Below are 11,219 nucleotides of genomic sequence, written 5' to 3'. Positions count from 1 at the left end.
AAAATGTACACCTGCTTGCTTTTATTTTGAAAGACGGATCACGTGATACGCCGAGCCCGTGAAAGTCATATGATTGCGCTTTAACGAACATGGCGTCGCATTTGTTTTGTGGCAGAGTAAACCTAAATATTTTGAGAGAGGCTGCACGAAAAGACCTGCGCGAATTTTTAGATAAATGCTCGGGAAGCAAGGTAAAGCCGTTTGCTCTAATAAACATCCAGATTAGTTACACTGTCATTCTCCTGCTGTCACACTATCATTTATTTAAACCTAACGTTACTTACCTTGTGAAGAATGTGATCTGCACTTTGTGTTATTGTTGTCAGTTGTTACTGCTGCAAATGCTGTTCATAGATACTGTCAGTCGACATGTGACGTATCATCATCCTTTAATTCATGTGTTATTGTTTTCTTTTTTAATAAGGCCATTGTTTGGGACGAGTATCTTACTGGACCTTTCGGGTTAATCGCTCAGTATTCCCTTTTGAAGGTGAGAAACTACACTAATTGTACCAAAAATACACACACAATGTAGTGAGTGCAAAACAAATATTATGGATGTGCTTGTTTGGATATACTGTGTGTGTGTGTATGTGTGTATATATATATATATATATATATATATATATATATATATATATATATATATATATATATATATATATATAGATAGTGATCGGGTCATGGAGCAAAGGCTGGCCCGTGTGGTCCGATCACACAGACGAGCCACTGTAGCTCACTACTACTGACTCCTGTCCACCGCTGAAAGCACCAACAGTGGCACATGAGCATCAGAACTGGACCACGGAGCAGTGGAAGAAGGTGGCCTGGTTTGATGAATCCCGTTTTCTTATACATCACGTGGATGGCCGGGTGCGTACACATCGCTTACCTGGAGAACACATGGCACCAGGATGCACTATGAGAAGAAGGAATGTGGCTGGAGGCAGTGTGATGCTTTAGTCAATGTTCTGCGGGGAAACCTGGGGCCCTGCCATCTATGTGGATGTTACTTTGACACGCACCACCTACCTAAGCATTGTTGCAGACCATGTCCACCCTTTCATGGAAACGGTATTCCCTGCTGGCTGTGGATAATGCTCCTGACACAAAGCAAAAATGGTTCAGGAATGGTTTGAGGAGCACATCAAGTTCGAGTTCGAGGTGTTGACTTGGCCTCCAAATTCCCCAGATCTCAATCCAATCGAGCATCTGTGGGATGTGCTGAACAAAATAGTCTGATCCATGGAGGCCCCACCTCACAACTTAAAGGACTTAAAGGATCTCCTGCTAACATCTTGGTGCCAGATACCAGAGCACACCTTCAGGGGTCTAATGGAGTCCATGCCTCGATGGGTCAGGACTGTTTTGGCAGCAAAAGGGGGACCAACACAATATTAGGAATTTTGTTAGGTCAATTAGGTCATAATGTTATGCCTGATCGGACGGACACACACACACAATTTCAACAACACTGGTCACATTTGCTCTTTTATTACTCATTTACATGGTTTAAATATGTCAAGAAGATGATTGTCTTCATTTTTTCAAAAAGGAACATGAAGTCGAGAAAATGTTCACTCTCAAAGGGGGCCGTATACCGTCCGCTGCCGTCAAGAATATCGTCTTTTTTGTTCGACCAAGGTTGGAACTGATGGACATCATTGCAGAAAATGTTGTGAGGTAAGTCTCATTTCTCTGAAGAACAAAACAATGTATCAAATGTGACGAATCTGAGTCCTTTTGGCAGGAGTGTCCAGCGTTAAACTGAACAAATGGCCTAGGACGAGTAAAACATGTTTTTAATAGTGTCAATTACCTGTATTATGAATATTTAAATTGAGACTATAGGTGGTCTGCAACAATAACATCCATAGCAGATATTCTCATTAGTTTTAATTTGGCGAAGTGCTTTCTGACAGTAGTCTGACTGTAATGCTGATGATACATTGTAAGATTTCAATTGCAGTGAGGATAAATTACAGCCACGAGATTTCCACATCCTGTTCGTGCCTCGCCGGAGTCTTCTGTGTGAGCAGCGGCTGAAGGAGAAAGGCGTTCTTAACTCTTTTACAAACATTGACGAGTACATTCTGGACCTTATACCTTATGATGGAGACCTTCTTTCCATGGAGTCTGAGAGCTCCTTTAGGGTAAGACAATGAGCTCATGGCACTTCTATTCTGGGTTTGTGTTCATATCCTGAAGGTTTTCTGATTGAGGATTAGTCGCAAGATACCGTCTGTGAACAAAATAATCACACATCAAATATTTTCTTATCTCAATATACTTTAACACTGTTGCCGCTGGCTGTTTTTCATGTCCGCGGGTTAAAGTGACCGCAATTATGTGATATTTAGCCCCAGAAATGCTAATTTTAGCAGGGAACCCTGTCTAAAAAAACATATATTTTACCCCATAGAATGCATTTTTTACCAGGGAAACCCCCCGAAAGGCGATTGGGTTTGTTTTGTTGTGAAAACCTGGCAACCCTCCTCAGGAGATCCAATGTAATTCTCATCCCAGATGTTCTGTACTAATTGCTAAGGGAAAAAAATAATTGCATTATATGACCGCGTTTTATATACAACATAGAACTGACATAGCCTTGAGCAAATGCTTTGAGATGTTCATGTAACTTGGTTTTGTTTTCTAAAGGAATGTTATTTAGAGAATGATCAGACAAGCCTGTATCACGCTGCCAAGGGCCTCATGACTTTGCAAGCGCTTTACGGGACGATACCGCAGATCTTTGGAAAAGGAGAGTGTGCAAGGGTGAGTAGAAAAGCCGCGTTTGTGTCATCTTTGCTATCTTGGCTGCTCTTTTTTAAACATTTGATGCCATGAATCTTGCAAACTTCATTTCTAGCATCTTGTTCTTCCTCAGTGATGCATATTTAGGGAGACTTGTTTCCACAGAATAAAAAAATATGAAAAAGGCGTTTGCGAAGTTTTATTCTTAACTTTTTTTCTTCGTAAATTTCACTCTCTCAGCACGTGGCCAACATGATGCTGCGGATGAAGAGAGAGTTTGCAGGGCACGCTCAAATCCTGCCTGTTTTCGACACCGTTCTCCTGTTGGATCGCAATGTGGACTTGCTCACACCATTAGCCACTCAACTTACTTACGAGGGTCTAATCGATGAGATCTATGGCATCACCAATGGTAAAGTGAATTAAAAAATGTGTGCAGACAGACACGAAATAAATACTTTAGAAGTACATAATTTAAAGCTTGTATAGGCTCTCGTTTTCCCAATAGTTCTGTGGTTGCTTTGACAGGTTATGTGAAGCTTCCGCCTGAGAAGTTTGCGCAGAAGAAACAGGGAGAAGGTGGGAAAGATCTCCCCACAGAGCCCAAAAAACTGCAGCTCAACTCCGCCGAGGAGCTTTACGCCGAGATACGTGACAAGAACTTCAATGCTGTCGGCGCGGCTCTCAGCAAGAAAGCCAAGATCATATCAGCTGCGTTTGAGGTTTGGGCTGCTTTTGTGTAAAATAAAGACACTGTTGGTGAAAAGTTTAGAATTGTTAATGTTTTAGAAAGAAATCTCTTATGCTCACTGCATTTATTTGATGAAAAATACTGTAATATTGGGAAATATTATTGCAATTTAAAATTTTGCAATCACACACCGTCATCGTGCCGCTCGCTCACGCACTGCAAAAAATAACTTTTCTTACTTAGTATTTTTGTCTTGTTTCTAGTCCAAACATCTAAAAATTCTTAAAACAAGATGTATTTACTAGACAAGCAAAAAAATTGTTGTCTTTTTTTGGAAAACAATACCTCAAAATTAAGAGAGTTTTTGCTTAAAATAAGCTTAATAATCTGCCAATGGGTTAAGCAAAATAATCTCAATTTAAATAGAAAACAAGATTATTTTTCTTACCCCATTGGCAGATAATTTTGCTTGCAAAAACCCTCTTAATATAGAGTTATTTTTTCCCAAAACAAGACAATAATTATTTACTTCTCTAGTATTAGTAGTGTTTCTAATCGTAAGAATTTTTGAAGTTTGACTAGAAACCAGACAAAAATACTAAGTAAGAAAAGCATTTTTTGGAGTGCGGCTCTCACCCGCCCTGCTTGTCGCGATTATCATTGATGAAAAAAAGTTGTGCTGCTTCATGCTTTTGTGGAAATCTTGGAGTAAGTACAAAAAATAAAAATAAAAATAAAAATACTTTCAACAAAGAAGCAAACTTTTACTTTTGAAAGTAAAAGTGAAAGTAAAGAATTTTATAATGTTAAATTTCATTTTCAAAAACATGCTGTTCCTTTGATATTTCTATTTATCAAAAAATTGTGAATTTTATTTTTTAGTAATAGATACTATTACTAGTTTTTTTTACAGATAGCTGAAAATTCAGCTTTGATATAATGATATACACAGGAATAATTTACATTTAGCTATATATTCACATAGAAAAGTTATTTAAAATTGTAAAAAAAGATTTTGTCTTTTTGATCAAATAATACATTGAGCAGAAGAGACTTGCTGTCATTAATACGCTGGTTTTCTTGTCTTTCTGATAGGAGCGTCACAACGCAAAAACCGTAGGGGAGATTAAACAGTTTGTTTCCCAGTTGCCTCACATGCAGGCGGCTCGCAGCTCACTGGCTAATCACACCTCCATCGCTGAACTCGTCAAGGACATAACCAGTAAGTCTGAGACAATCGTTCCTTGATAACCAATCACACCGAGGCCATTAAGACACATTCAGAGCAATATGTTATAGGGATAGTTCACCCAAAAATGAAAATTATCCTATGATTTACTCGCCCTCAAGTCATCCAAGGTGTATATGATATTCTTCCTTCAGACGAATACAGTCAGAAGCCCCGTTTCCACCAAAATTACCCGGAACAATTTGTACCAGGAACATTTTTACAGGAACTTTTCTCCCCCCAGACCTGCAGCTGTCTGCGTTTCCACCGCGCTCTAAAGTACCGTGAAGATTAGGCAGATTAGTCAAGTGATGTAGGACTGCGCGCGACTGCTCCAAGTCAGTGACGGACACTAATCATTTTTTGCTTGTAACGATTGAAAGATTTAGTGGACTGTTTACATGAGACGTTATCTAAACCGATCTGGTGTTTACATGTGATGACTTTCAATCGCAATCATTTTGTCACATGCAGTTTGTCTGCCGCACCAAAAATGTCGCCGCTGTTTTCTCCAGCAGCTGGAATGGGTTCACTGTAGCCATAGCAACTCTTAACGGCCACCAGGACTAATACAGTATTATATAAGCTATTTATTTGCTGTAAAGTGTAATAATCATCTCAGAAAAAAAAAATCTTCTGTCAGGCGCAGTTAAAGTAAAAACTGCCTGGGGCAATATACGCTGTGTCATTACTCCAACATTATCTTCATAACTTACGAAATAAAAAGTTAACCCCTCAGAAAAATTAGCTTTCCTCTCTTGTCAACATGAGCACGGCGCGCGCTGTCACGTCATGTAAGGACGCACACTTAAAAAGTAATCGGTCAGGTCGTTTACATGAAGAAAAAAATGAATTACGAGTATGGAAGAGATTCAAGCTGTGCTGCTTTTGCTGGTTATGTATAGGTTTACTAAAGAGGTAATTAACAACGACAGAAAAGAGCACTAATATGCAGATTCAGCAGCATATTCAGAAAGCTTGTAAAGCTAGATTTAAAATGACAATGTATATTATTATCAGCTATTACGGACATTGCACGTGAGATGGCTGAGACAAACGCGCGCCATCAGACAGAGAGCAAGACTGATATTTACTGAACGTAGACTGATCCTCGCAAAAGACTTTTAAAAATGCTGGTTGAAATAAAATGCTGCGTGAGCTCAACCAATCAGCATGTTCAGCGCCCAAGTCCCGTCCTCGAAAGTTCCTGAACTTTGAAAAAGTACTACCTCGCGAGCAGGGCCGTTTGGAGGGGGAAATATTTACCCGGAACTTCATTTAGACCCTGGTTCCTGCGGTCTAAACACATCGAGTACCATCCCAAAGTTCCTGGTTCCTGGGTAAAGTTCCTGTGGTGGAAACGGGGCTAGAGTTAAATAAAAAAACTTCCAAGCTTTACAATGGCAGGCCAAAATTTGAAGCCCAAAAAAGTGCAGCCATCCATTCTAAAAGTGCTCCACAAGGCTCCAGGGGTTAATAAAGGCCTGAAGCGAACCGATGTGTTTGTGTAAGAGAAATATCCATATTTAACACGTTATAAAGTAAAATATCTAGCTTCTGGCGGACTGTCTTCTGCGTAACTGACGTGACAATGACGTTGAACGTAGCGCTTTGAACTGCGAGAGGCGTTACAATTTCTGCGTAAGTTAGATAAACAGCATTTAGTGAAATTTTCATATTCTATAATTACATTAAAAGCTATTATGGTTTGCAGTGGTCCATAAATATAAAATTGATTTATTTAGATTAATAATTTTTGTATTTCAAGTAAATGTGATTCCATGTTAAATAATACAGTAACATTTTAAACACACATGGTGTTGTATGGCGTGCATTGTGTTTTCTTGTAAAGTTTTTTCCCCATTGATTTTTAATAACTTTTAGAGGAGGTAAGTGTGGTCTGTGGTAAATGATGATAATATGGGCTCGAGTTAACATTCAGTTAGCTTTTTACTTCTTACCAATTTTGATTTAATCTCAAAGTGCCTTCGATGTAGCATTCAATGAAGTCTTTCCTGTGTTTCAGCCTCAGAAGCCTTCTTTGACAGTCTGACGGTTGAGCAAGAGTTTATGACCGGAGTCGACACAGACAAGGTTGTTTTCTTTACGATTCCAATATAAGGCAGTGTCGTTTAAAGTCGGCATGAAGCACAAGTTGCGATTAGTCTTTTCTGGGGACAGAATATATTTTAGGATAATTTAATGTGTTTATCATCATGGTTATCGTGTGTGATTTCGCTCTCAGGTCAGCACGTATATAGAAGACTGCATCGCACAGAAAGACCCGCTGATTAAAATCCTGCGACTGGTGTGCATGCAGTCTGTCTGCAACAACGGCCTCAAACAGAAAGTCCTCGACTTCTATAAGAGGGAGATCCTTCAGGTAGGACGGAGAAACGTTCTTTATGGGGAACTATTTGCTTTTAGATACATTTTGTGAATGCATAATGGATCACATGTGCCTTGATAACCAATCACATTGAGGCCATTATGACAATTTAATGTTTAACAAAAAGCATTTGCCATGTTGGTTTAGACGTATGGATACGAGCACATTCTGACCCTCAAGAACTTGGAAAAGGTTGGGTTACTCAAGTCTCAAAGCACCATGAGGAACAACTACCCCACAATCAGGAAAACACTCAAACTGTGGATGGAGGATGCCAATGAACAGGTGTGTCCTGCTACTCATTATTAATAAGGTTCAGTGTTTTTATACAACTGAAAATAGTTCCGACACAAACTGAAGTACTGAACCTAACACGAAAGTTGAGCTGGTCAGGATGTGCAAACAAACAGATGTTAAACAAAATGACATATAGTGGCATTTGGAAACCATACATGATGTAATAAATTGTCATTACATTAACAAATAGCATATATTTAATACATGCAGTCTATTCCCAAAACATTATTTAGACTATATTACTATTAAAAATATTCTGATATATAAAATATACAGTGATATAGTTTCAATGCAATACAGCCTATTAAAATGCATCACCCAAAAAAGATTTTGTCACAAGCTGTTTTTCCAAAATATCCGCTTGCTATCAAATGTTTATTAAACTGATCAAATCAATATCACACGGGTACTATTGTAAGTGACATTTTAGACCCAATATTTTCTGTTTTTGCTCTGCTTTGGGAATGAAAATGGTTCCAGTCAAAGCTGCAACAGAGCCGGTGTGCGATTCTGAGCAACGCAAAAGTGGCGTTTCGTTATTGAATGAATCAATGATCTGTTCATAAAGACGATCACTTGTTTCATTCCTGAATGAATCAGCCATTTGGACAAATGAATCAGTTGAATGAATGATTCTATGATTCACTTAAGTCTTTCTGCCACCAGTTTCATATAGCCTAATAGTATATTTTATTTTTTTCTAACATTTCTGTATTCAAATTTTCAAAAACGAATCTATGTAATTGCTGTCATTTAGACTCAAAATGTATATATTTTTAAAACATTAATTTCATAGCCTTTTTTTCTCCAATTGTATGTAATTGCAGTGAAAATGCATCTAAATGTATTTTCTTGACTGATTTGGTAGAAAAAAAACAGTAATATTGTGGAATATTACACTGTAAAATATAGTTTTTCTATTTTAATATACTTTAAAATGTAATTTATTCCTGTGATCAAAGCTGAATTTTCAGCTTCATTACTCCAGTCTTCAGTCATATGATCCTTCAGAAATCAAACTTTTAACTGGTACTGTATATGTATATATTATTTTATACATGTTTACTGGATGTGATGTATGCACAAATCAAGTTCTTTGGTTTTTTTTCCGATTGCTTTTTTTAGCCGTTTAAATTCCTAGTTGACAGTGACTCATCCAACCGTGTTGCTCATGATTTTGGGAGTAACTAATGCGAGTTGACTTTCCCTCAGAACCCCAACGACATCTCGTATGTGTACAGCGGCTACGCCCCGCTCAGCGTGCGTCTGACTCAGGTGCTGGCGCGCCCCGGCTGGCGGAGCATAGAGGAGGTGCTGAAGATGCTTCCAGGGCCACACTTTGAAGAGAGACAGCAGGTTCCCACAGGCCTTCACAAGAAGCGTAAGTGATGACCATGACATGATTTACTTTGTGTAAAGATCAGTAACACAATATACACTATACACAACATCACAATATACACTATATTGCCAAAAGTATTGGTGTTCCAATAGGAGCTCAGTGAACTCAAGCGTGGTACCATGATAGAGTGCTACCTGTGCAATAAGTCCATTCCTGAAATTTAAACTAAATATACCACAGTCAATTTTTAGTGGTCTTATAACAAAGTGAAAGTAATTGGGAACAAAGCAACTCAGCCATGAAGTGGTAGACCATGTAAAAATTACAGAGTAGGGTCAGCGCATGCTGAAGTCGCCAACTTTCTGCACAGTCAATAGATAGAGACCTACAAACTTCATGTGGCCTTCAGATTAGCTCATGAACAGCATGAGGAGAGCTTCATGGAATGGGTTTCCATGGCCAAGCAGCTCATCCAAGCCTTACATCACCAAGTGCAATGTAAAGCGTTGGGTGCAGTGGTGTAAAGCACGCAGCCACTGGACTGTAGAGCAGTGGAGACATGTTCTCTGGATTGACCAATCCCACTTCTCTGTCGAGAATGGTACTTGCCTGACTGTATTGTGCCAAGCGTAAAGTTTAGTGGACGGGGGATTATGGTGTGGGGTTGTTTTTCAGGGGTTGGGCTTGGTCCCTTAGTTCCAGTGGAAGGAACTCTTAATGCTTCAGCATACCAAGACATTTTGGACAATTTCATGCTCCCAACTTTGTGGGAACAGTTTGGGGACAGCCCCTTTATGTTCCAGCATGACTGCACACCACTGCACAAAGCTTCAGTCCATAAAGACATGGATGAGTGAGTTTGGTGTGGAGGAATTTGACTGGTCTGCAGAGACCTCAACCCGATAAAACACCTTTGGGATGAATTAGAGCGGAGACTAAGAGCTTCAGGCCTTCTCGTCCAGCATTAGTGCCTGACCTCACAAATGCACTTCAACAGAAGAGTTGAAGCTGTTATAGCTGCAAAGGGTGGGCCAACTCCATATTAAACCCTATGGATTAAGAATGGGATGTCATTAAAGTTCATGTGCATGCAAGAGCAGGAATCCCAAAACTTTTGGCAATGTACTGTATGTAAATACATTTGGGGAAAGTCTTTTTATGCACATGGTTGTAATATTTCTCTAGGTAATTGCTGATGCCTTCTTCGTTTGTAGGTCAGCCAGGAGAAAACAGAACCACCCTGGTCTTCTTCCTTGGCGGTGTGACTTACGCTGAAATCGCTGCTCTGCGGTTCTTGTCTAATATGGAAGATAGTGGGACTGAGTACATTATTGCAACCACCAAACTGATCAATGGCACCAGTTGGGTAAAGTCTCTCATGGACCATCCTGAGGAAAACTTACCTTAAAGTAGCCACTGAATATTCAGAAGAACATCCTCCCATCTCTCCCCATCAGCTCAAATGCTCATGTTTTGTATACATATTGTATAAAACTGCCAATGCTGTATTTTTCAGATCATTTTTAATGATTATGAGGGGGTTGAAACAGCTGTTGCCTGTTACGATACTCATTTATTTACGTTTTTGAACCTAGCCGACTGCATGTGATCCAAGCAGCGAGATTTGTGTCAACAGATACAGTAAGTGTATAAACATACTAATGTGGTTTATATCCTCATTTGTCAGCATGTTTTCCCAAAAGCCACCATCAATTATTGTAGCAACTATTGGCAACTTTTTTTTTTTTAAATGGCTTAAGCACTTGTTTATTTAAATGAGTAAATTTAATTAAATGAAGTTAACTAACGATGGAATGTAATCGTCTATGTGTATTATTAATACACGCATATAGCAAGTATTTTAACATCACCTTATAACGTAGGGATGCACGATATGAACATTTTGGTCAATACCGATAATTCTTTATGCTTGAAAGCCGATAACCATATTCATCAGACTGCACTGGTTGCCAATGGCTGCTCGCATCAAATTCAAGGCACTAGTGCTCGCCTACAAAACAACCACTGGCTCTGCACCAATATACCTAAACTCACTTGCTCAGCCTTACACACCCTTCAGAAGCTTGCGTTCTGCGACTGAGCGACGCCTCGTGGTTCCATCCCAAAGAGGCATGAAATCGCTCTCACGGACATTTTCCTGGACCGTTCCCACCTGGTGGAATGACCTGCCGATCGCAATTCGTGCTGCCGAGTCTGTAGCCATTTTTAAAAAACATCTTAAGACACATCTCTTCCAATTGCACCTGACCAATAAAGAATAGCACTTAACTATCCATTAATTTTTGTTTGTTTGTCCAAAAAACAAAAACAAAAAAAAATTGTGTACTGTGCTAATTAACTGAGACTTCTTACAGCTCTTACAGGTTGTTGGCCTTGTTTGTTTCGTTGCTTCTGTTGTTTTATTTGAAAGCCGCTAACCAGTTTTTTTATTTGAAAGCCAATAAATACTTAAAAGCCGCTAACCGATCATTCTTTATACTTGAAAGCAGATAACCAT

At 39.1% G+C, this 11,219-nt stretch overlaps 1 protein-coding gene across 1 annotated transcript; it reads left to right on the top strand.

Annotated features, from left to right (window-relative positions):
* Positions 1-64: 64 nt before the first annotated feature.
* Positions 65-10,995, top strand: vps33a (VPS33A core subunit of CORVET and HOPS complexes). Its single transcript, XM_067437596.1, has 13 exons — positions 65-191; positions 425-490; positions 1,556-1,683; positions 1,970-2,153; positions 2,659-2,775; positions 2,995-3,166; positions 3,283-3,476; positions 4,541-4,667; positions 6,700-6,767; positions 6,919-7,056; positions 7,210-7,347; positions 8,572-8,740; positions 9,916-10,995. The coding sequence occupies exons 1-13, from the start codon at positions 90-92 to the stop codon at positions 10,107-10,109; spliced, it is 1,797 nt and encodes a 598-aa protein (XP_067293697.1). The 5' UTR covers positions 65-89; the 3' UTR covers positions 10,110-10,995.
* The last annotated feature ends 224 nt before the right edge of the window (positions 10,996-11,219 follow it).

Source organism: Pseudorasbora parva, chromosome 3 (genome assembly GCF_024679245.1).
Source record: "Pseudorasbora parva isolate DD20220531a chromosome 3, ASM2467924v1, whole genome shotgun sequence".
Lineage (NCBI taxonomy): Eukaryota > Metazoa > Chordata > Actinopteri > Cypriniformes > Gobionidae > Pseudorasbora > Pseudorasbora parva.
The sequence above is the reverse complement of the archived record's forward strand: the minus strand, read 5'-3'. Positions and strand labels throughout refer to the sequence as shown.